Source organism: Nelusetta ayraudi, unplaced genomic scaffold (assembly GCF_046127955.1).
Source record: "Nelusetta ayraudi isolate G7.1 ecotype Tasmania unplaced genomic scaffold, CSIRO-AGI_Nayr_v1 ptg000110l, whole genome shotgun sequence".
In the NCBI taxonomy this organism is placed as follows: domain Eukaryota; kingdom Metazoa; phylum Chordata; class Actinopteri; order Tetraodontiformes; family Monacanthidae; genus Nelusetta; species Nelusetta ayraudi.
This window is the reverse complement of record NW_027466160.1, coordinates 442,501-468,148: the sequence shown is the minus strand read 5'-3', so window position 1 is coordinate 468,148 and position 25,648 is coordinate 442,501. Positions and strand designations below refer to the sequence as shown.

Genomic DNA, 25,648 nt, shown 5'->3' with positions numbered 1-25,648 from the left:
TCACAATTACTACATAGAAAATCCTAATATGAGAGTTTCACTGTGGGAAACCGTTAAGTTCATTATGATTGGTTAACTACTGGTAGCAAGCGCACACTAGCGCCACCAGCTGGATATCTGAATAACTGAGCATTGCTGATCACTTATGACTGTCTCCCTTGCTGCTTGTGTAGTTCCCCTAAAAACCCACTAGACTTGAATACAGTCAAAGGTGAACTTGACGCACAACTTTGGTTGTTTGCTTCTGCATCAGACTCAAACACGGCGGCTCTCCCTTCTTGTCTCACTTTATTGTCCGACTGCAGGGTTGTACAGGGTCCACAGGAACAAGAGACCATTCCATTCAAAATAAAGGGGGTGGGGGGGAGGAGGGGGGGGTGGGACATAAAAACAAGAACATAATCGGCTTCCTTTGACTTGAACAAACTACAGGCTACATAACGTGAAGCACCAGCACTAAAATCTAAAATAGCTGCTTCAAAATAAAACATGACTATTTACACCAAAACAAAAGCCTGGTTCGAGTTAGAACGACTGATTTCTGCCGTTGTTTTATAAATCAACACGCCGTCTCTCGCTTGACTGTCCTGCTGTGTATTTACAGATGTTTTTGCAGCTCCAGGCCCGACGGCGCCCTTCACCTCCACGAACGATCGCAGGTGACAAATTCTTGTAATAGTGAAGCGGAAGAGACTGAAGTGGTGAGACGAAGCAAAATGTCTGCGAGCACTTTGTTCATCCGTACACACTGCACACACTGAGTGGATATTCTCTGTGTTTGTGCTTCAGCAGTTCATCTGCATCCACTTCCTGTCCGGCACCGACACCGGATTTCTGACTCTAATATCAACGGCTGAACCGGGTCCAAATGCTGAAGCAGGATAAGAAAACAAAGTGAAGAAGCAAACAACAATGATCGTGGAGAAGATTAGAATCAGTTCCGAGTCACTGAGTCAGTGAGTCACTTCTTATCTGGGATCAATTTTGCCATTTTGACGCCTTTTTTTAAATTTATTTAGGGTTTGAGGTTTTCTTTCTTCTCTTTTCCTTCTCTACAGCTGGACCTACAACAATGCAACACCAACAGGGTGTGAGGAAGCCCCGCCCCCTGCCCCCTGCCCCATCCTCCCCCTCACTGCTGGGCAGGGTTGTGCTCGGCGTTGTCCACCGTCCTGATGATGACGATCTGCTCCAGGCTGGGCTGCGGCGGCGACGGCGGCGGCCGCAGCTGCTCCACCAGCGCCTGCAGCGTGTCCGAGTTGATGGTCTGGCCCGGCTCCGCCTCAAACGCCACCTGGTCGGCGGCGCCGCCGATGGCCGGGTCGACGGGCTCCACCTTGAAGTCCTGGATGACGGCGGTCACCGATGGTGGCGGCGCCACTGTGACTGTAGTGGCGGCGGTGGCGTCGCTGTACTCGGCCTCAGACGGGTGCTCCAGTTTGGGGTTGGGCGTCGCCGGCTCGGGATTGGACGGCTCGCCCTCGGCGATGGAGGCGGAGCCTTTGGTGTCCTGGGACAGTTTGCTCTGGACGAAGGCCACAGGGTGGCTGGAGGCCAGCAGGACCACTGCGTACACACACACACACACACACACACACACACACACACACACACACACACACACACACACACACACACACACCAAAGCCATGTGTTACTTCTGTTGTATTGTCTGAGGAGATTCCATTTCTAAAATGATGAGAAATGAGTCTCTAGTCACACACACACACACACACACACACACACACACACACACACACACACACACACACACACACACACACACACACACACACACACACACACACACACACACACACACACACACACACACCTGCTCGTGCTCGCTCCTTGTGCTGGCGCACTTCGTCAGCGTGGGCCTTCTCCTGGTGCTTGATCATGTTCTTCACGCTGGCAAAGCGGTTCCCGCACAGCAGACACTGCACGCCAGTGTTCCCATCTGCCATCAACACACAACTTCCTCATTACAAATAGTTTGTTCTGCTCAATTGTCCGTATGAATCGGCCGCTGCCAACCGTCATGTTGCACCGAACCGCAGAGGTCGTGTTCAGACCGCGGTGTCCTGCTGCGGTTCACTCACCCGGGTGGAGCCTCCTCATGTGTTTCTTCAGCTCGGACGAAGTCACGAAGCTGGAGTTGCACTGCGGCTGCGAGCACTTGTACGGCGTCTCACCTGGAACACACAGAGGCCGTGAGATGGACGGCCCCACGAACAGACGGACGGAAGGTCGCTCTCTCTCTCTCTCTCTCACCTGTGTGTTTGCGGGCGTGGGCGATGAGCGAGGACGAGACGGAGAAGGACATGCCGCACAGGTCGCACTGGTACGGCCGCTCGCCGGTGTGCCGCCGCTTGTGGTAGGTGAGCGTGCTGGACTGGGCGAAGGCCTGGCCGCACACATCACACACGTAGGGCTTCTCGCCGCTGTGCAGCCTGACAACACACAACACACGAGTGAAACCAAAGCAGTGGAGCCAACACCTGATAATTCACAGCCAAAAAAACATTTGCATAGACCTCCATTTATTCAAGATTTTTTTCTGACTGGGTTCAACTTTCTCTGGTGTCATTGCACCACAATTTCACTTCCTGCAGCTCTGCACTTCTATTTATAACTGTTGCGCTGAACGTGTGATCTTTCTTAATCCCAAACTCAGTCTATTTGCAGTCCATTTTACACACAAGAGTTATTAGTTATCATAGCAGCTGGAGGAGGATGAGGAACCTGATGTGGATCTTGTAGTTGGACGACGTGGCAAACTTGAAGCCGCAGCGCTCGCAGCTGTAGGGCTTCTCCTCGCCGTGGTGCATCCGCCGGTGCGCCACCAGCTGGCACTTCTGGGCAAAGCACTTGTCGCAGTCGCTGCAGCTGAACGGCTTCTCGCCTGCGGCGGAGAAGACGCGAGCGTCAGACAACCTCGGAGAGCTGGACGGAGACCCCTGACCTCTGACCCCTCCCCGCAGACTCACCCGTGTGGATGCGCAGGTGCGTCTTGAGCTGCGTGGCCTGCCGGAACTTCTTGGAGCAGAAGATACAGCTGAAGGGCTTGAGGCCGTTGTGGATCTTCTCGTGGCGGTGCAGGCTGCTCACGTCTTTGAACAGCTTGTTGCACTCGGTGCAGCTGAGCGGCAGCCCCTCCTGCTCCCCGAACTCCTCCTCGCCCGCCGCCCCCTCCTCCTCTGCGTCCTCCTCATCGCTGACCTCCGGCCTGGGCACGGAGCGGGGCCGGCCCCTGCCGCGGCCCCTCCCCCGCCCACGCCTCCCCTCGCCGCGACCCAGCCGGGGCTTCTTGGCCGGGGGGTCGTCGTCCTGCGAGGGGCTCCAGTCGGCCGACGTGTCCCCGAAGTCCTTGACGCTGGTGTCCGAGTCCTCCAGGGTCACGTCCTCGCTCCTCGCGGCTCCTCGGCCCCGCCCTCTGCCCCTGCCCCTGCCCCTCCCCCGGCCTCGGCCCCGGCCCCTACCCCTGCGGGCGGGGGCTCTCGGGACGGTGTCGGCGGAGCTGCTGGGCTCCGCCTGCTCGCCGCTGAAGCTCTTGGGCCGCCGTCCCCTCTTCCTTCCCGTTCCTCTGCTGACGGCCCTCGGTGCCGCCAGGCCGCCCTCCTGCTCGCCGTCCTCGCCCTCCTCCAGGTTGAAGTCTCCGGCCTCATTGGTGGCGGCCGCGGTGGCGGCGTCGCCCTCGCCCTCCTTCGCGTCGCCCTGCCACTCCCCCGCCAGCGAGGCGATGGACAGTGGGAGGGGCGAGCCGCCGCTGGCTGCCGAGGTGGGACTGGGCGGGGAGAGGCCCGTCTCTTTGTCCACTTCTGACTGGGAAGCTTCGCTCTGTTCTGACCAATGGGAGAGCTCCTCCATGTACTTGATGGCCTCGGGCATTCCCAGGAACACGGCTGCTCGCCGCACGGCCACCTGCCTCGTACTGACAGGCGCAACAATCCAAGGTTGTTGTTGTTAAAAACAGAAACGACTCGTAGTTTCACCTTCAAAACATGATGGGATGCCAGTGTGTCTGTCCTACCTGCTGAGGTTCATCTGTCCGGTGTAGATGAACTCCAGCAGCTTCTCCAGAGCGTAGCGGCTGACCTTCTCCGGGTCGAGGGTGGTGACCTCCTGACCCCTCTCGGCCTGCGAGCAGAAGTACTTGCTGAAGGCCGCCAGGACGTTGCGGTGGGCCCGGAACTCCACGTCCCTCACCATGATGGTGACGTCGCACAGGAAGTCCATCTCGCGCTGCTGGTGCAGGCGCTGCAGCAGCAGCTTCCCGTGGGCGGCGACGTGAGCCATCGGTGCTGCGGGTCGGCAGGAGGGGAGACGCTCAGCACCACGGCACACAGGTGATCTTCCCTGGGAGAGGTTGCACAATCTCTCGGTTACAATCCACTGAAGTGGATGAAAAAACAGCCCCGAGGCTGTTTGCTGGCGATGGGTTTAGTTCTCTCTTCTGTATTTGTTTAGAATAACTGCTAGAAGCTTTTAAAAAGGGACAATATCAAATAGCATTTGCACAAATGTTCATTTAATTGTTGCGTTCAATATGGACTGAAGTCAGTATATTAACCTATAAATAGATAATCAAACCATTTAAATCTGAATGAACCATCAGCAGCTGATTTATTTTGGAGAATGAATACTAAACCAACAGCGGCTAATTGTTCCCAAGTGTTCTCATTCCATTTGACCACAGATCAACAATGGGGCAGTTGGCTCTTTATACCTTAGACCAACTTCCTGTGGTTGCCACAGAGGACGCAAACATTTCAAATCAGCTCCAAAAACTGGAACTCGCTGGTAAAAATTCTCTTTTAAAAGTCATCCTGGAAATACAAGAACTTCTGGAACAGTTAGTGCATATGTGTGGCCGTTGTAGTGTGTCCATGTATATATTGAAGGCAAATTAAAATGAAACAGAATAAGCTGCACCGACAAAACGGTACAAGTTAAAGTTTTTTGCTTGAATAATTGACTGAATGACAATAAACACATCAGGTCAGTGAAGTTTTCACTGTGGACAGCTGACTCCCAGTGTAAACGCAAGAAAATACTGATTTGGAGGATTTCAAAATAAAATTTCTTCACATCATCGTTAAAGTAGCTTATGCGCGTCTGTATTCAAAATAAAAGTTTTCACTTACTGTCAGAGAGGTTCTCGCTTGAGCTCTTCTGATTTCACTTCGTAGTTAATGCTGACGTAGAAACTGCGAAGGACAGAAATGATGTGTGTTTGGGTTTTGCTCTCAGGTGAAACTGCACGAATAAAGTAATGCACTAAAACATAAACACTGGTTATTGGGCATAATCCTCCGATTCAGCAGCCATGACAGGTAAGCAGCAATTTTGGAAAATAAAAGCTCCCGCCTGCTTCCTAAGCAGGCCGTAGCAAAATGCTAATGCTAACTGCAGTGTCGTAGACTGCGCGAAACATCGCTTGTTTACTATATTGGGCTCTCAAGTGCATCAGCGTCGATAATTAGTCGTTTTTGAACCACCTAAAGTCACAACGAGCGTTTAGCGGATACTAAAAGTGTGAATGTCGGCCGAGCTAGAGCTAGCTGTTTGGTTAACGGCAAAGAGCGCGGAAAACACTGTGCTCTTATTTCGAAGGTTTAACAGTTTGTATCGACGGTGTCGGCCACAAATTGGCAGAGAATCGAGCAGAAACTCCTTTCAAACAGGGATCGAGCGATCGAGCCATCGGCTACAAAAGAACACCGTAGTAAATGTGCAATTTAACCCGACACAAAGATTTTTAAAAAGGAGAAAAGTACCTTCTAATATCCGCGATCTCCAGCCATTATCCCGTGACGTCGGTGAGTCTCGCGAGAACATGACTTCCTGTAAGATTTTTTTTTTTGTTTGTTTCCTCGAGATGATCGGCGCAAAGTCAAGATTCCACACTCAACGTTAACACCTAAAATTTGTGTTCTCTCCTAATCCGAATACACACTCTGACCGCCGCTTTTGACTCAGATTCGACTCGCGTAAAATGAACTTCTTGAATTCAGCGCACTGGTAACTTCCGCTGGGTAAACGGCTAACTTCCGGATCCCCGCTCCCTTAAAACTTGATCGCGACAAAACGAGCCGCCCTCTTAATTTTGTCGTGATGTTGTCAGTATTTTTGAGCTCTCTATTGCCATGACGCTGTTCTCTATACCGGACTTCGAAATTTTTAACGATTCCGTACACGATTCATTTTGTAAATCACGTTTGAAATCCAACGCAGCGCACGGCGTGCAACTTTCAAACTTACCGCCAGATGTCACTAAATCCCCACAAACTGGACTGTACATTAGGATCCTGGTTTTGTGTGATATTTGCGTCACATTGATGTTGGAGAAAGCTGTATTTCCAAGAAAGTTTGACTGTCAGCAGCAGTAGCAACAACAGTACAGACAGATGTAATGACAAATCAGAGCTTAACTCACTAGGAGACTCAGTTTAATGCTTGATTGTTTTGTTATGACCTGAAATATTCAAGCCAATACACTGTCTTGAATTCTTATATTTTCTAAGGAATTCCTAATAAAAACATGTTGCATAATCCCATTGGATTCAGTTTTATGAGTTTTGTGCGCTTCCATAAAATGATACAAAATAAAATATATAGAAAATAATTTTTGTTTTTGTTTTAATCAAAATGATGTTTTCCATGTGTGCTCTTTCTCAGATGTCTTAGTTGCTTTTTTTTCTGCCTCAGCTTCACTCACACAGATGGGCCTGTCTTTATCGATCAATTTGGTCTCCTTCTGGGGAGGCCATAAATTTGATTAATGGAGAACCAGCCGGCCAAGAGTCAGTCTCCTGATTTCTGAGAACAGCGTTGAACCCTTTCTAACGTTTCCTACTTGGAGACTTTTTTTCTGCAAGTCAAAGCAACAGAATCTTCTCTGTGCTCGCCTGCTCTGTCTGTGACCTCATGCAGGATAGAAACCCTGCGGTTCAGATCCGGCTAGCCTGTGCAGCAACGCCTCTGCTCTCCAGCTATTGTGTTTTTGATGTCAGGAGGATATTAAAGCTTCCAAAAATCTGCAGCATTAATAGTAACTTTAACATCCGGTCAGAAGGCTCCCTGAGTGTTGCACAAACCACAGAAACCCAACACTGATGAAGTGGTTCACCTGAATGCCGCTGCTGACTGCAAAGATTCCTGGGTCAATAGCAATCATTGAAACAGTCCTTTTACTTTTGCCATCGTCTTCAATGACGTCACAGGCACATCATTCCTTACCTGGCTGTTTTAAACCACACCTGTCTTCTTTCATGTGACTCACAACGGAACCCTTAGCGGCGTCCATACGTAGTTTGTCACCCGCTGGACGTGAGCTGAGGCACCCGGAAATACGGGAGGTATTCCTTCAAAATAAAACTCTTGGAAAATCAAACTTTATAAAGCTGTTGCACAAACTTTCTTGTTTGGTCATATTTACATTGAAAATAATATGACTTGTGTTGTTGATTTTAATGCTAATACTAATCTTTACCTGCCAGCTGTGACGGCATTGATCGTATTTGTTGGACACCACATGGACCGCTTTCAGAATTGTATGTTTATATGTAGGTGTGTGTGTGTGTGTGTGTGTGTGTGTGTGTGTGGTGTACATATATGTGAGACCACAACATGCCACATATCTTCCCACTTCCATCACTCCTGCTTTTGTATATCGTATATTCATATATACAAGTTTAATTTGATGTAGGTTAAGCAAAAGGCAACTCGGTGTTGTCATTATTATGACATATCATCTATGTATATGCACAGTACATATATACAAATATATACATGCATGTGTACATATTTATAAACACATACTTTGAAGGCTTGCCAACCGGAAGTCGCGGTGTGCTTCGCGAAATCTACTCTTACAGATGTGCTGGATGATCAGGTCACTGCGCCTCTGAACGCTCAGTCCATCAGCTGCACCAGCTTCCGTTCATATCAGCAGGTAGGAAAACACACACAAACACACAGACACAAGCGGACACACAACTCATGTCACACACCCACGTGTAGCGCAGTGTGTCCCACTGCTTCGACAAGTTGTGCTCTAGTGCGTTCATTAGGGCTAATTTGCGCGGTGAAGCTGTGTGTGTGTGTGTGTGTGTGTGTGTGTGTGTGTGTGTGTGTGTGTGTGTGTGTGTGTGTGTACGTCCGGACACCTCCGCAGTGCTTCGGGCGAGCAGCGGTGGCGACGTATACCGGAATGCGGGGGCGAGCGGGAGTCGTGCGAGTCGCTGCGGTTGATAGAGTCTCCACGGGGGCCAAACCCTGGTCCGGGGGCCAAGCCTTGGCCCTGGGGCAGGCCAACGGCGGAGAACGGGTCGGACCTGTACAACTCACTGCTTCCCCTTTCAGAAACGACATCGTGCTGTTGCAACACACACACACACACACACACACACACACACACACACACACACACACACACACACAGACTGACACCTCGATGACCGCGTTCACGGCGAGTGTCACTGGTAACTGGCCTTCAATAAACGAACTCCAGGCCAACTCACAACCACACTGGTAAACACTTTCCAAAATTGCATTAAGCTCACGAGTGATGATGATGAATGATGTCAAGATGCCAAGATTCTAATGCAGGGACTGTGTTGTTGTTGTTGTTGTGTTTTGTGTATCGGTGCTTAGTCACAGTGCAACCTCTAGAAAATGTTTTTTTTTGTTGTGTTGCTGTTGTGACGCAACTGTGTGTTACTGTAGGTGACAGGAAGTCTGGACAGAAGGTCAGACGAAGAACAGTGGCATGTAGTTTACCTCTCAGTGGGTGTGTTGGTGAGTGTCTGTGTGCGACAGACCTGCTCTTCCAGTGTGTGTGTGTGTGTGTGTGTGTGAGAGAGAGATTTTCTTGTTGCTGTCAAGATGGGTCAAAGTTGAATCCTCGCTTTGGTTCCATTCCTGTTGTCCTATGGTATCACTCTTGCTGTGAACGAACAGGTATTAAACTGTGTGTGTGTGTGTGTGTGTGTGTGTGTGTGTGTGTGTGTGTGTGTGTGTGTGTGTGTGTGTGCGCACGTGTGCGCATCTTTAATTATATATTTATGTAATGGCTTTTCCAGCAAACACTCAGCTGCCAGGGAGTGCTTAATTGACTTTGCGGGTGTGTGTTCTTGCTGTTGTTACCTTGCAAACACACACACGTGCACACACACACACACCCACTGATAGGAGAAGAGGAGCTCAAGGGGCAGTGGGCGTGGCGTGAGAGGTCCAGCAGCACACACACACACACACACACACACACACATAAGAACTTAAGTCATTCTAATTACTTTTGTGATTCTTGTTCATTATTTTTGTTATTTATTTTTAATTATTTATTATTTAGTTGGCCCCCAAAACTGTCAGAGTTTTGACCAATGACGTGAACATGAAGTCCCGCCCTGCCTGGTCATGTGACAGCCAGAGTCCAGCCATCCTCTAAATAAACTGCAGCGGCCGAAGAGACGAGAGGGAGAAACACAACAACTATCTCATTGATTCGCTGAAACGCCACCGACCTCCAACCTGCGTCAAATGGTCAAGGCCGGTGCTCTTACTTTGAAGGCAGGAAGATGTGAAGCGGTCGTTGCCCCTCAGAGATATGAAAGATAAGAGCTGGCGGACAATAAAGCTCTGTCCTTCCACACACGCGTACATAAATGATTTCAACAGCAAATCTTCAGAGCGATAACGCGTCCGACTGGACTGGACTTTACTGTACCCCACCCTGGATTAGAGTCACGTGACCGCCCAGATGAGAAGTGTTTGATAAAACAAGATAACCACACACACACACACACACACACACACACACACACACACACACACACACACACACACACACACACTTCATCCAGTTCAGACTCTTTCTCAGACAGGAGGTGGTGAGAAATGACAACAACAACAGGAAATCAAGAAAATTCAGTCACAAAATCTGTTCATATTTACAAAGTAAACCTGTGGTGTTTGCTGAGAGTGCCACAGTCAGACTGGAAGCAGGAAGCACTTTGTTCAACAGCAGGAAACCCCGTCAGAATGAGCCCAGTTGGTTCATCTGGACCCAGACTGGATGGAGGTTTTGCTGCTTCGTCTCTGTTTGGTTGTTGTTGTTGTTGTTGTTGTTATTGTTGTTGTTGTGGGAGTGCCAACTGAATGCCTGGAATATCTCAGAGAATTGAGGGCACGCGCTCACTCTCACTCTGTGCGTGTGGCAACACTGGTTCGTCTGGTTGCGTTGAATTGAGACGCAGCCGTCATCGTCCATCGGCAGATTGTCGTCATCCTCCCCAAGACTTCCTGGTTCAGCCCGGACACGGCCTCCAGTGGTCTTGAACGGGCCGCTGAATAACGCCATCACTGATTGCTCGCTGTCTAGAAGCCTTCTTCACCATGTTGTGTTGTGTTGTGTTGTCTTGTGTGCAGGCCAGTGTCGAGTCGTCACTCAGGGCCATGTCAGAAAAAGTAGTGATTCACGTTTTCTATTTGCAGATGATAGATTCACATCAGTTCCTTTTCTTTTTCTAACCACACACACACACACACACACACACATACATACACACACACACACACACACACACACACAAACTATGTAAACACACAGCAACACACTTACAGAACAGGAAGAGGACGTTTGTTAGAATGTGGCGCTGCGTGTCGTCATCTGTCTGTGTGTAAATATTTCGTAACAACGCAGCATCCACTTCAGTTTTAGTCTGAATGTTTGTTTGAACTCCTCATTAAAAAAAAAAAACCCAACATAATCATTCATCTGAACCATTTTCTCATCTGGCTTTATCCTGATTCCCCGATGCAACTTCACAGAATTGAAGCAGTTCTCTGCAGGCAGATGACCGCGCTGCAGTTACACACATTTATCCACTAGGCGGCAGTTGCGCCCAGTTCCCCATCATTTTGTCGCAGCAGGAGAGCTCTGCCCGCGTGCTCAGGTGATGTTTGAGCGCCGATGAATCAGGTCTTTGTTGTGGGAACCTGTTTGTTCTGCTGCTGAATCACACCGGGAGTCGGACTGCCACTTCTGGGTGTCGCCTCCGAGAGGTGTTGAGTTTCTCAGTCGGACCAAACACAGGAATTCACGCTGAGCAGTAGGCAGAAAAAATAGGGGAAACACTGAACAAAAGCTGCCCATGGCTGAAGAATAGAGACGAGGCGCTGAGCTCCGAGAGGCTGCAGCGTTTCTCTCAGGACCAGGTGAGAAATTTCACATCATGCTGTGAATCCTCTGCTCAGCACTCAGACAAGATCAGCGCCGACCTGGAGAGCACCGCCTCATCAGAGTTAATTAGCAGAAAAAATGAGTTCATCAAGTGTTAAAATCTGTCATTATCTCCACAATATTAATTCTAGTAAGTAAAACAGCAATAATAAGCAATGAACACACTTGATTATAATATTTTCCATGACTATTCATGAAAACAAGTCATAAAAACTGTTTTTATTTGACTTTATTTTTTATTTAACTTTAAAACGTTGACTTGTTGACGATGAATAGAACTTTTCCATGAGCACGATAGGCAAAGTTAAAGACACGCCCTCTCATTTGTTCCAGTGACACGTCAGAAGTAGAGAGGTTCTACTCAAAACAGACGTGGGACCGCCGGGACGACTTTTCCTTCTAACTGGATTCATGGTGCTTCCTTCAGCGCTTGAACGATTCAGCCCTTCCCTCAGCTCGTATTGTTCACCTCTGTCTCACTGTGTGTGTGTGTGTGTGTGTGTGTGTGTGTCGCTCACATGTCGGTGGGAGTCAGGACGCGGAAGAATGTCAATAGTGAGTCACATCAGCCCCCCCCGGAGGAGACTCACGTCGCTCCTCCAGCTTCACACACACGCTTTACAACCACAACTGGCCCCACTGGTCTCTCCGGGTTCGCTTAGCTTAGTTTAGCTTATCTTAGTTAGCTTTGCTTAGTTAGCTTGCCTGGAATGTGCATTTGTATTCCTTCCTGCGTAGTCACGCAGAGAAAGTAGCCCCTCCACTCACCTGCGGCCATCCAGGTGTGTGTGTGTGTGTGTGTGTGTGTGTGTGTGTGTGTGTGTGTGTGAGTGTGTGTCACCAGTCAAGTTCAAGAGGAAGTTTTTTGGTGAACTGTCCCTTTAAATCACACAAAGATGGCTGAAACATTGTGTTTACGAATTACTACAAAGACTTGGAGATGTTGCTGAAAGGTTCCTTGAAGTCCCCCTGTTAAACAAACACACAGTAGCCAATACACACACACACACACACACACACACACACACACACACACACACAAACCCCTCCCCTTTCACCTCATTGGCTGTCATGCCCCACTCGGCCAATAGCTCTCCAGTTGAACGTCCTCTGTCTGCTGTGCTGCTGCCGCTCTGCACTTCACTCCTGGACTGTGTGTCGCAGCTAGAGTGTGTGTGATTGTGTTGTCTCGAGGTTGTGTGAGTTTGTGTGTGTGTGTGTGTGTGTGTGTGTGTGTGTGTGTGTGTGTGTGGAGAGAGTTGGAGGAGTGTTGTGGTCTTGGAGTTTTGTGATGGAGAGACAGATCAGAGAAGAGAAGACACGGTGATGATGGGCTTCCCTCGGGCTCAGGTCAGTCTCACCTGTGTGTGTGTGTGTGTGTGTGTGTGTGTGTGTGTGTGTGTGTGTGTGTGTGTGTGTGTGTGTGTGTGTGTGTGTGAGTGAGACAGGGTGAGAGAGAGAGAGAGAAATAGAGAGAGAGAGAGAGAGAGAGAGAGAGAGAGAGAGAGAGAGGGATGCTCAACACTACATAAAAGGCTAATGAGTGACAGTATGTGTGTGTGTGTCTGTGTGTGTGTGTGTCTGTGTGTGTGTGTGTTCTGTACTCTGGGAGCACTCACATTGATTGGGTACAGTGAGGATCATCATCGCTACACACACACACACACACACAGGTGTACATCCACCCACACAAACACAAACTTTCATCCTTTTTTCTGATGATATTTGGATTTTTCCAGGTCAGTGTGAAGCTTTATTCTCACAGATGCAACAGTTCAGTTCAAACCCTCTCAGTTTGAACCAAACGCCTGCAGCAGCAGCAGCAGCAGCAGCAGCAGCAGCAGCAGCAGTTCAGTTTGCTGCCTCCTCTTTGGACCTGCTGACCTGCCGCCTCTCTGTCACTCCCACTTTTCTTACTCGCTTTTCTTACTTGGCCTGTTTCAGCATGTGTGTGTGCGTGCAACAGCCCACCTTGCACACACACACACACACACACACACCTCCAGTCCTTCAGCACACATTTCACCCTCACACACTGTCCATTCATCAGCACAAAACAAAGACCGGCAGCATGCACACACACACACACACACACACACACACACACACACACACACACACACACACACACACACACACACTGCAGCACTGGTTCCTCTAGTGGCTGCTGGTGGTACTGCTATTGCTGAGCTAATGGTGAGCTTTTGCGACAAAGTTTCAGCCCTTTAATTATCAGTTCTAACAGTCGATGCATGAGTGTCCAATCATCGCGACAGGAACCAGTTGGCAGGGGAACAGAATTCTGCACAACACCGTCGCTGCTCTTCGCCCTCTTCTTCTCCGTCTCCATTAGCGTCTACTTCCTGTCCTCAGTGGACACGATGAAACAGTTGAAAAGCACGCTGAAGCGTTGCTAATTCCCCCCCCCCCCCGGCTCACCTGTCCCTCCAGGCGAGCCCAGGGCTCCGGATCGAGTGCTAGCCATGCTGAGGCAGTCGGAGCCGACCACCAGCACGCTGCAGCTGGTGGCCAACGACATGACGGAAATCATGGACCAGCTGGACACGCGGGAGCTGGACCTGGAGGACGGCGAGTACGAAACGGCCGACGCCGGCGTCACAGGTGCGCCCCCGCCTGGTCACAGTCGGCCGCTGCAGCGACTTCCTACGTCGTCGTCCCAATGCTTGATCCTTTTGCGTGTGTTTTATCGCCGCAGCCGAGCATTTGCCCTTCAAGGTCATCTACCACACGGTGGCCTTCAAGGAGCCCAGCGCCAAGGTCTTCCTCTCCTCACCCATCACCGCCAAAATCCTGGAGGTGGAGCGCTACAACTCGGCCCAGGACCGCTTCAACCAGAACGCCCAGAGGAGTGTCAACAAGGTGAGAGGAGACCTCAGCTGAGGAGCAGCACTGAAGGTCCACAGAGGTTCCTTCACACTGGAGCTGAGACAACCAACACCTGCTGTGTGTGTGTGCGTGTGTGTGCAGTCCATGCCGGCCATGTACAAGATTGAGATGCACCACGGCGAGTTCACCTGGCTCATCAAGAAGAAGGAGAAGCACTTTGTGGACCTTCACCGAGAGCTCAGGACCTACAAGACCTTCATGAGGCTGCCGCTGCCGACACGCAGGTCAGAGTTCTGCTCCTCACCCCTGAGGACGGCCGCCCCACCGTCCCAGTGACCCACCGACCCACCAGGGCTGTGAGGACTGAGCTGCTGTGGTCTCTCTCTCTCTCTCTGTAGCCACACGGTAAAGCGACAGAAAGCGACCAGTGGCGCCGCTCGCCAGATGCCCAACCTGCCACGAGGAGGAGGAGACGACCTGGGCCGGGAGGGACACCTGGCCTCCAGCCGCAGGGTAGGACCTCAACTCCTCCTCCTACTCTTCCTCTTCTTCCTCCTCCTCCTCGTCCTGCTCCTCCTCCTCATATTTTCCCAACCTCCCCCTGCAGAAACAGCTGGAGGACTACCTGAACAACCTGCTGACGATGCCCATGTACAGGAACTACCACTGCACGGTGAGAGCCAATCACACGTCTGCATCCTGCAAGAGGGTTTCAAAAAAATAATGCTAAAATAAAAGATCAGGAAGAGTGAAGCTGCTTGTTGTGTCGTCAGATGGAGTTCATCGACGTCAGCCAGCTGTCCTTCATCCACGACCTTGGACCCAAAGGCCTGTAAGGAGCTGGAATCAGACGCAGAGACGAGCAGGGAGGTTGTTGCCATCGGTGTTAAGACTAAGAGTGGTGGTGTCGCCCCCTGCAGGGAGGGGATGGTGCTGAAGAGGTCGGGAGGTCACCGCATCCCTGGGATGAACTGCTGCGGCAGCAACATGTGCTACCGCTGGTCCAAACGGTGGGACGGCGGACCAATCAGAACACAGCAGGGGGTGTGGGTGGGGAGGGGGGGGGGGCACTCAGCAGGAGGTTCACACTGTGTGTGTGTGTTTGTGTGTGCGTGTGTGTGTGTGCAGCTGGCTGGTGGTGAAGGACTCCTTCCTGCTCTACATGAAGCCCGACTCAGGCACCATCTCCTTCGTCATGCTGGTGGACAAGGACTTCAGCATCCAGATGGACTCCAAGGACACGGACACCAAGCACGGCGTCCGCATCAACAGCCTGTCCCGGTCTGTCCCACACACACACACACACACACACACACACACACACGTCAAGCCTGACCTCAAGTCTTGGATTATATTTCGATTCATTTCCACATGCATCATTGAAAAATGTGTGTGTGTGTGTGTGTGTGTGTGTGTGTGTGTGTGTGTGTGTGTGTGTGTGTGTGCGTGTGTGTGTGTGTGTGTGTGTGTGTGTGTGCAGGTCCCTGGTGCTCAAGTGCAGCAGCTACCGCCACGCCCGCTGGTGGGGTCAGTCCATCGAGGGCTTCGTGCAGAAGCTCGGCTCCGCCTTCCTCACTGACCATCGCTTCGGCTCCTTCGCCAGCCAGGAGATCAACATCCCTGCCAAATGGTAACCACACTGGGACTGCTGGGACTACTGGGGCTGCTGGGGCTGCTGGGGCTGCTGGGACAGGGGGCCAGATGTTGCTTGGTTTGACGTGTATGTGTGTGTGTGTGTTTGATTTGTGTGTGTGTGTGTGTGTTTGGCTGGAGTAACCTGACACAAATGGAGGGAAAGTGAGCCTCACCTGCTCATCACCTGTCTCCCCAGGTAGCAACACTATACTGTCTGTGAGAGTGTGTGTGTGTGTGTGTGTCTGTGTGTGTGTGTGCGTGCACAGCTGGGGTCCATCACAGAGAGCTCATGAAAGAACAGACAGTCAATAAGTTCAAGGTGGATTCGGGGGGTGTCAGTGTTTTGTGATGGTCTTAAAGTTGTGTGTGTGTGTGTGTGTGTGTGTGTGTGTGTGTGTGTGTGTGTGTTACACAGGTATGTAAATGGCAAAACGTACATGGAGGACGTTGCTGATGCTCTTGAAGAAGCCAAAGAAGAAATATTCATCACTGACTGGTGGTAAGTGTTGTGTGTGTGTGAATGTGCGTGCGTGCCTGCCTGCCTGCATGTGTGTGTGTGTGTGTGTGTGTGTGTGTGTGTGTGTGTGTGTGTGTGTGTGTCAGAGTGCAGTGAGGCCACTCGGCGGTCACCTCTCAGCCGTTGTTCAGCCAGATCAGTTTCACTCTGAGGCTCAGACTTCACCACCAGGACACCCTCACACAGTGCGTGTGTGTGTGTCTGTGTGTGTGTGTGTGTGTGTGTGTGTGTGTGTGTGTGTGTGTGTGTGTGTGTGTGTGTCTGCAGGTTGAGCCCAGAGATCTTCCTGAAGCGGCCGGTGGTGGAGGGGAACCGCTGGCGCCTGGACTGCATCCTGAGGCGGAAAGCGGTGAGTCCTGCGTCCTGTCCCTTTAAGAGTGTGAGGCCAGGTGAGGCCACACCCCGCTGCAGGTGAGGCCACCCCCCCCCCCTGCAGCCCCTCCCTCCCTCACTGTGACTGTCCCGCCGCCGTGGTTGCAGCAACAAGGCGTGCGGATCTTCGTGATGCTCTACAAGGAGGTGGAGCTGGCGCTGGGCATCAACTCGGGCTACAGCAAGAGGACGCTGCTGCGGCTCCACCCCAACATCAAGGTGGGCGTCGACCTGTCTCTCTGGCCCCACCCACTTTGTTTAATTTTTTTTTACAATTTTCATTTCATTTATTGAGTCCAAACGAATGAATACATCACAAACACAAACATTCCCTACTGCTACTGAATGAACGAGAGCAGAGAGGAGAATAATCTTAGATTTTCAGCCCCCTTTAGCCAAAGAAATACATTATTAAGAGCTTACATTGAAAAAAACAGCGCAACAAATATCAAAATGTTCATTTTAAATGTAATAATTTTGACTTGGATTCTTTGTTTTATTAGTTCCTGTCTGAATCATCCTCTTCTCCTCCGTCTCCTCATGCGCCTCCTCTCTGCAGGTGATGCGTCACCCGGACCACGTCTCCTCGGCGGTCTACCTGTGGGCCCACCACGAGAAGATCATAGTGGTGGACCAATCGGTGGCCTTCGTGGGCGGGATCGACCTGGCGTACGGCCGCTGGGACGACCTGGAGCACCGGCTGACGGACGTGGGCAGCGTCACCCTGTCTCACCTGGAGCAGGTACCCCTTCAATCCCCCCCCACCTGACCCCGACCTGTCACCTTTGACCCCTGCTGACACCTCTGTCCCCCTCAGGCCAAGGACGCCGCCGCGGTGGAGGCGGCGCCGAACGGCGTCCAGGACAACAAGGGCGTGTTCACGGTGATGGACTCGCTGGACCAGCCCAGACTGAAGGGTCAGGGCCGCATGAGGAGGACCCGCTTCAGCATCCGCAGGCACCTGCAGAAACACGGCCTGGCCTCGGTCAACAGCGACAGCGACCTGGAGGAGGAGGAGGAAGCCGAGCGTGAGTGGCACACACACACACACACACACACACACACACACACACACACACACAGAGTGGAAGCAGCATCAGTCATCAGTGGATCAGGGGAAGTCACACACATGCACGCACACTCAAACACACCCTGCCTTCAAAATAAGAGCATGTAGCAGCGGATGAGGGCTGTTTGTGTGTAGCGCTAGGCTAATGCTAAAGCCGGCAGCTGGTCGCTCTGTCCAGGCTGGTCCCTCAGCAGCCGCCACAGTCTGATCCCTGGCACGCCGCCCCCTGTTGGCCACTGTGGTCCAGCTGGTGAGTCGGCCGGTGCAGATGGTTTCTGACCAGCGTGCTCTGCTGTGGTTTGGATTGAAGTGGATTTTTTATTTTGAAGTCCTTCTGTGTTGACAGTTCACTTTCAACGAGACTCTTTCTTGTGTCTTTCTCTCAGTGGCCTCTGATTGGTCCCTTGTTTGTTCTTCTCTACCCGGGTTTTATTTTTAGTGTGAGTTTGGTTTTGAACCGGGCGGCCAAACATCAGGGCGGGGTTGGTGGTTTGACTCCGCAGCTTCTGAACTCAAACTTGGGAACCAGAGCGTCCAACGTCGTTTTTTTGAGTGTGTTTCAGGTGTGTGTGTGTGTGTGTGTGTGTGTGTGTGTGTGTGTGTACTCAGGCTCCAAATCGGTCCGCAGCCTCCACACGGGCGTGGGCGAGCTCTTCGGGAACACCCGCTTCTGGCACGGCAAGGACTACTGCAACTTTGTGCACAAGGACTGGATCCAGCTGGACAAGCCCTTCGACGGTAGGCGGAGCGCTTGGAGGGGGCGTGGCTTCCTGGATAGGACCGCTCACTTCCTGTCTGCCTGCTTTTTGCTCAGACTTCATCGACAGGCACACGACTCCCAGGATGCCCTGGCACGACATCTCCTCGGTGGTGCACGGCAAGGCGGCCCGGGACGTGGCCCGGCACTTCATCCAGCGCTGGAACTTCACCAAGGTCAGAGGTCAACTCCCTCCAAGCCCCTCCCTCCCTCAGCCGTCATTGGTTTTGACGTGTGTGTGTCTCCTCCTGCAGCTGATGAAGCCAAAGTACCGCTCCCAGTCGTACCCGTGTCTGCTGCCCAAGTCCCACAGCACCGCCGGCGAGCAGCGCTACCTGGTGGCCAACTGCACCCCGGCCAGAGTCCAGGTGGGCCCGGCTCCTCCTCCTCCTTCCCTTTTGCCCCGCCCTCTTTCCTCTTCAGTCCTCGGCTAAAGTCCAACGTTCACGTGTGATAGGATTAAAGTGTGTGGAATAACTGCACACTTCTATTGAGGCATGGACTCTCAAAACCACACTGGTTTCAGAATGTGCATCTGCAGAAAAAGTCAAAAACAAACTCAAGAGTCAAAGATGTCCACTGATTCCAAAAAAAAGGGTACAAAATGGCAAAAGGAATACAAGCGATGATAGAATAATTTAAAAAAAGATTCAAAAAAGGTCTTATTATTTCTATGTTGGCGTCTCCAATTCCAATGTTCACCGCATTCAACAAAATCCAACCTGGCCATCGGCCGCCATCTAGTTTAGACAGGTGTGTCACAACCTTTTATGTGTGATAGGAAATACTGCCAGCAGAGGTCATGAACGTGATGACTTGACTTAAAAGGGAAACTAAAAAATAAATAAAAAATAATAAAATAAATAAATACAACAAAGTCATTTTATTCTCGTCAGTTCGGAATTATCCAGTGCTGAGATGCATAAACAGCAAGTCAGCCGTCAGGGGAGATAGCGAAGTAGCACTGAAGTAGCATCTTCATCGACTGGTGAGAGTGACAGCAGGAGAGGTCGCCCGTCCAAACCCTGACTGACTTCCTGCTTCCTGTCAGATCCTTCGCTCGGCCTGTGATTGGTCCGCCGGCATCAAGTACCACGAGGAGTCCATCCACAACGCCTACGTGGAGGTCATCAAGAACAGCCGCCACTACATCTACATCGAGGTAGCCACATAGCGCCGGCATAGCTCATAAACCCCTCCCCCTCCCACCCAGCACTCCAGCTCTAACCCCTGCACTGTGCTTCACCCACACCAGCCAGCACTACCAGTCCAAAGTTTGGTCACATACTTCTGATGTAATGCCTTTTTTTTTCATTTGCATGACTGGTTGCTTTGTCGATTGTCAGTCAAGGCATCAAAACTATGAATGAACACGAATATGAAATAACTCAAACTGAGTTCTATATTTTAGATGATCCGGAACAGCCACCCTTCATAAAAAACATATATATAACATAACATATATATATTTATATATATGTATATATGTACTGTATGCATCTATTTTTTCATCTGTCCTGTAGAACCAGTTCTTCATCAGCTGTGCCGACAACAAACACGTGTTCAACAAGATAGGAGACACGATTGCCGAGCGCATCATCCGAGCCTACAGGTAACACACACACACACACACACACACACACACACACTCTAATAGAAACTAACAGCTATAAGTTAAGTGAAGACACACACTCATAAGTCTCATTTGTCTCATAAGTTGTGTTTGACTTCTGTGTTTGCGTCTGTGTGGTTTCTGTGTGTTTGGTCACCAGCGATGTCAGAGATAATCAGAGCGTACACATCCGGCTCACACTGACACACACACACACACACACACACACACACACACACACACACACACACACACACACACTCTCTAACCTGATTTCCTCCAGTTGCTCTGAGTGTTTGTTTTGTGTCGCTGCCGCTGGAGTTGAAGAACAATACTGAGCGTTTGCTTAAGGAACGGTCGGCTGCCATGCTATGCTAACCGCTAGCTTGAAAAATTTTCCATGCTGACCCCCCCCCCCCCCAACCTCCCCCCACTCCCAGGGAGGGCCAGAGGTACCGGGTGTACGTGGTGACGCCGCTGCTGCCGGGCTTCGAGGGCAACATCAACACCGGAGGGGGCAGTGCCATCCAGGCAGTCATGCACTTCAACTACAGGTAGGGGGCGCGTGTTTGCACGTGGGTCACTGTGTGACTGTGAGATTAGGACTACTGCAGGCTGTAAAGCACACAAACACACACCCTATCTGAAGGTGTGTGTGAGTGAGGCTTTGTCTGGTTACTGAGTAAACCTTCCCATGTAGTTGCACACACACACACACACACACACACACACACACACACACACACACTCACACTCATGTGTTCTGCTGTGTGTCTCCCTGCAGGACGATGAACCGAGGTGAACACTCCATCATCTCACAGCTGCGGAGGGAAAGTAAGTAGCAGCTCACAGGTGGATGGTCACTTACCTGCAAATGTGGTGGGCGGAGCTTGTGTGTGTTTGTGTGTTTGTGTGTGTGTGTGTGTGTGGGTGGGTGTGCGTGCAGCTGTAGGCTTGGCGGGGCAGAGTGGTGTGTTTGTGTTGGAGGAAGCCTATAAAATGATATACAAAGCAGCCTGTCATTAAAGATCAGAAACACACACACACACACCACAGCCCACTCAACACACACACACACACACACACACACACACCACAGCCCACTCAACACACACACACACACACACACACACACACATAAAAATCAACCAGCCGTCCATCTGCAACCCGACGGTGTGTATTTTTAGCGGGCTAGTCTGTAATCTCTGCCCCTCCACCCTCCTCAGTGGGAGACCAGTGGATGAACTACATCTCCATCACTGGCCTGAGGACTCACGCCGACCTGGGGGGGAAGCTGGTCACCGAGCTCATCTACGTGCACAGCAAGATGCTGATCGCCGACGACAACACGGTCATCATCGGTACGGCTGCCCCAGTGCAGGAGACTGGATCCACTTTAGATGGCTTTATGTGATGGCCTGCTCAGTAAGACGTGCACAACCGGACTGTCCACCATAGAGGGAGAAGATATATATGTCTCCATACATATATACATTTATACACAGATTAATAACTGTGATTATTTTGCTAATTAAAAAAAAAAAAAGCAAAGAAAGAGAAAATATAAAATAATCACCCTTCCAAATAATGTATTTACGATTGACTATCATCAGGGTTTTAAAAACGGCCCTGGTGCCTCTCAGCTTGTTTCCCTGCTGCTGTGGCGCCCTCTGCTGGCAGACTAACCCTCACTGCTGTCGCCTGCAGGCTCGGCCAACATCAACGACCGCAGCATGCTGGGGAAGCGGGACAGCGAGGTGGCGGTCATCGTGGAGGACTCGGAGATGGAGGCGGCGGTGATGGACGGCCAGCCGTACCAGGCGGGGCGCTACGCCCTCAAGCTCCGCCTCGAATGCTTCAGGTGGGCGAAAAACAAGCGCACCCCCCAGGATCTAACGTGGCTCCCATTTATTCAATGTAGTCTCTCACCCAGCGCCATATACGCCGAAGAAGTTTACGGCTTCTGCATTGTGCGGCCCCGTAGAGCATCTCACACCATGCACCATGCATCAGGACGCATCAGCCAATCACAGTGAAGTGAGACACAGCAGCACGTACGACACTGTGACGTCACACTGGGAATGTAAAACTTTCCTGGCGATTCTCTGGCCTTTATTATTATTTTTGATGACTTAAAATCTACAATAGAAAGATTTGTTATAATCCGTGTTTCAGGTCAGGTCAAAGGTCGTCCAGTCAGCCGTTTTACAGGCCTTTATTTTTGTATTCCAGTCTATGGGAAAAAATGCTTTTTGGGCCGTATGGGGTAAATGGCTGCAGTATCTCGAGTGGCCACACCACTATATTGCCAGTCTGGTCTCCAGTTCTCATCATACATCAATGGCTGTAATCTAACCAGCTTCCTGTTTCCTGTCCCTCACTTCCTGCCAGGGCCATCCTGGGAGCCAACACGGACCCGTCCGTCGACGTGTCGGACCCGGTCAGCGACCACTTCTACAAGGAGGTGTGGCTTTCCACCGCCGCCCGCAACGCCACCATCTACCAGAAGGTGAGTGTGAGAGGCCAGTCGGACCTTCGCCGCGTCCACCTCCAGGAGCCAAGGCGTCTGACCTGTGTTTGTGCCGTCACCCACAAGGTGTTCCGCTGCCTGCCGTCCAGCGACGTGCGCAACATCATGGAGCTGGAGGGCTACCTGGCCAAGGAGGGGCTGGAGCGGGAGGACCCGGCCCGCGCCCAGGAGGAGCTCAAGAAGATCCGCGGCTTCCTGGTCCAGTTCCCGCTGCAGTTCCTCAGCGATCAGAACCTGCTGCCGCCCATCGGCTCCAAGGAGGCCATGGTGCCCATGGAGGTGTGGACCTGAAGTGGACCCACCCCCCTGCCCCCCTCCTGGTCGCCACGCCCAGCGTCAAACTTCCAGGGTGGAGCTAAAGCCTCCTGGTGCCACTCTGGAGGAAAGTCCTCCACCGTCTGTCTTGACAGTGATGTATGAGCTGTGTGTATCTTCTCTCCTGCCCTGACAACTACATTACTAAACCCCCCCCCCCCCCCCCCCCCAAGGAAAAAACCTCAAAAAACAACAGCGAGCGGCTGCTCTGCAGTTTGAAGCAGCTGCTGGAGGGATTCAACACAACTCCTGAGGCAAGGAACGTGTTTGGAGCAGCAAACCTGTGGAGGACAGCACGGCCTCCTCTTTCTCCTGTGGTCAGCGGAGCTCCAGCAGACCTGCAGGTGGGACCTCCGGCCACCAGGCTCTCTGACTGTTTGACCACCCACGACAGCTCACTAGTGACGTCACACTTCCCCTATAGAACACAGGCCGGCTGTGCAACGGTCCACCCGCAGGGGGAGCCAGCAGGCTCCGGTCGCCAGACTCAGGCAATATGTTTACAAACATGTCCCGCATCCGGCCAGTTATATGTTCTTCCTCTTATTATTATTATTATTATTATTATTGCTAATAATAATAATCCATAACACTATGCAACGTCCAGGGCCCGCTTAGCCCCGCCCCTTCCTGTCAGGTGACTCAGCGGCCTGAAAAGACACTAAAAGACTTGGTTCCCTCTGAAAACCAACTCATTGTCGAGCTTGTTGTTGTTGTTGTTGTTGTTGTTGTTGTTGTTTTCTTAACGTTTGATACCAAACAGGAAATCACAAAGTGCCAAACGGCGATGCGTTCAGTGACATTCCTCTCTCTGTGCTTCTGCATGACACCTGAAGTGACCTGAACTCTGTGTCAACTCTTGATATTCTGGAAACGTTCACTCCAAAGTGATCTTGTGTTGTTGTTGTTGTTTTTTTCTATGATTATTTTATTTCCCAACTGAATCATGCATGATGAGTTGATTGAGATGCTGCGTTCAAGTCTGCATCTGTTGGTGGGAATCCTTACTTCTCGCCACTGAGAGCTCTTATGAAAATTGTTGTCTTCCTGTCTGCTGTTGCTTCAAACAGCAAAGTGCATGCTGCTACTCAGCGCATGGCAACCCAGCACTCTCCTCCTCCTCCTCCTCCTCTTCCTCCCCGTGTTCTCACTTCCTGCTCTGGTGCCTCAGCCTCAGGTTGTGGGAAACGTGGCTAAAGTCCATTATTGATGCAGACACTTTGTAGACTTAGCCTGAAGGGGAACATTGATTTATTAAAAAACTAAACGCCTTAACAATGTGGTGTTGCCTTATCGCGCTGTCATTAAAGGAACAGTACACCAGTTCATTCTTCGCTAACGTCTCAGCCAGTAACACTGGCCAGGTGAATGAGAAGCAGGTTCTCTTGTGGATGACCGCAGGCAGCTGTGAGAACCTAAAGACCAGGTTGGCCCAGGCGAGGATCGGAGTTGAGTCTTACTGTGATACAACAGGAGGAAATGAAACATGTGAATTGACCCTTTGAGTGAAAGCACCGAGCTGCTCCCTCCGTCCTGTCGCTGTGTCTTGGAAGAAAATGCAGTATTTGCACAGACCGTTGAGTTTTCCCCTCTGCCTCCGGCGCCCCCTGCTGCACCACCGCGTGTATTGTGAATTTACCAATGTATTGATAAGCCATTAAAGATGATCCAATCTTCCTGCGGCTCAGTGTGTATTAATGCGGCGCACCTGTGTCCTCTCTGCTCCCATGCCGCCGTCAGCCGTCCTCACCCGTGTGCGCATGTGCCGTCACGGCGTCTCTCAAAGGGGAAAAACAACTTTGTCCTGAGGAAACCCCCGCCGCGACGCTTCCAGTTTGCGCCACAAGAGGGCGACAGAGACCGACGAAATGCTGCCCGCCTCTGCGGCTCAGACAGACAGACAGAGCCGTGCCACCCTCCTCAGGGCGGAACGATCCGCCATGAAACTGAGGCGTGGAAGCCGCACCTGAGCTGTCAATCACACTCACACCTGTCGAGTGCGTGAGGCAGGAATCCGGTCTGACTGAGGTGTGTTCACTTCTGGCTGAGAACACTGAGGAGACACGCACACATCTGCTCTCTGTCTCACACGTCTGCAGTGCAACTAACAGGCCCCTTGGCATCATGCACCTCCACACCTGGGACTACTTTCTGTGTGTATCACTACGCCCAGAGACGCCTGAAAGCCTGCAAACACACAACAAGAGAAGAAACACGACAAAACATACAAAACTTGACGTTCTGTACACACACACACACACACACACACACACTGCAGTTTGAAGACACAGCAGAGTAAAGGTTTTGTGGGTGTGTCCTGCAGGCCGCTGTTGGCTGAGGTCCACCTGTAATCTCAGGTGTTTTGACGGTTGTGTTGCACTGACTCCTCGAGTCGTGTTTGCACTGCGTCACCTCCTCGCCATGCAAACCATTGAAAATCTGCCTTCTTTTGGGGGTTTTTTTAGGGCGGGAAAGCACCATGGTTGTGGAGCAAACACACCTGTGTGTAACTCACTTCCTCAAAGCCTCCTAATAAACACTGTCACAAAACAGCATAATTAGCCCTGTCATTACAGCCTCCTGCCAAAAAATGAGAATGGAATTTTATCTAACTGGTGAGGTGTGTGTGTGTAGGGGGGGGGGGGTATTATGCATAATGGGACCTTTGTTGCGTTTGATTTGTTACCCTGCAGGGTTTCTGTTGTTCAGGTGACTGAAGCGGTTGCTGAGGATTCTGGGAAAACCAGAC

At 51.2% G+C, this 25,648-nt stretch overlaps 2 protein-coding genes across 5 annotated transcripts; one reads left to right on the top strand and one right to left on the bottom strand.

Moving 5' to 3' along the window:
• Positions 1-269: 269 nt before the first annotated feature.
• Positions 270-6,239, bottom strand: mynn (myoneurin). Of its 4 annotated transcripts, none has more exons than XM_076049135.1 (9): positions 5,781-6,239; positions 5,148-5,210; positions 4,034-4,304; positions 2,991-3,934; positions 2,746-2,905; positions 2,275-2,453; positions 2,103-2,195; positions 1,835-1,960; positions 270-1,566 (listed from the first exon to the last, which is right to left on the bottom strand). In XM_076049135.1, the coding sequence occupies exons 3-9, from the start codon at positions 4,297-4,299 to the stop codon at positions 1,133-1,135; spliced, it is 2,202 nt and encodes a 733-aa protein (XP_075905250.1). In that variant the 5' UTR covers positions 4,300-4,304; positions 5,148-5,210; positions 5,781-6,239; the 3' UTR covers positions 270-1,132. The 4 variants fall into 4 exon arrangements, with proteins under 4 accessions (XP_075905250.1, XP_075905248.1, XP_075905247.1 ...); XM_076049133.1 differs by having other exon boundaries at positions 4,034-4,359; positions 5,148-5,280; positions 5,781-6,236; XM_076049132.1 differs by having other exon boundaries at positions 4,034-4,359; positions 5,781-6,236.
• Positions 6,240-11,269: 5,030 nt separating this feature from the next.
• On the top strand, positions 11,270-23,059 carry pld1b (phospholipase D1b). The gene is made up of 26 exons (XM_076049127.1): positions 11,270-11,800; positions 13,697-13,867; positions 13,962-14,125; positions 14,234-14,376; positions 14,491-14,605; positions 14,700-14,765; positions 14,866-14,924; positions 15,013-15,102; positions 15,221-15,373; positions 15,573-15,722; positions 16,143-16,226; positions 16,512-16,593; positions 16,725-16,835; positions 17,176-17,358; positions 17,434-17,644; positions 18,295-18,423; positions 18,500-18,618; positions 18,697-18,810; positions 19,494-19,604; positions 19,966-20,054; positions 20,495-20,608; positions 20,839-20,888; positions 21,281-21,415; positions 21,762-21,915; positions 22,446-22,563; positions 22,651-23,059. The coding sequence occupies exons 1-26, from the start codon at positions 11,764-11,766 to the stop codon at positions 22,873-22,875; spliced, it is 3,177 nt and encodes a 1,058-aa protein (XP_075905242.1). The 5' UTR covers positions 11,270-11,763; the 3' UTR covers positions 22,876-23,059.
• Positions 23,060-25,648: the final 2,589 nt, after the last annotated feature.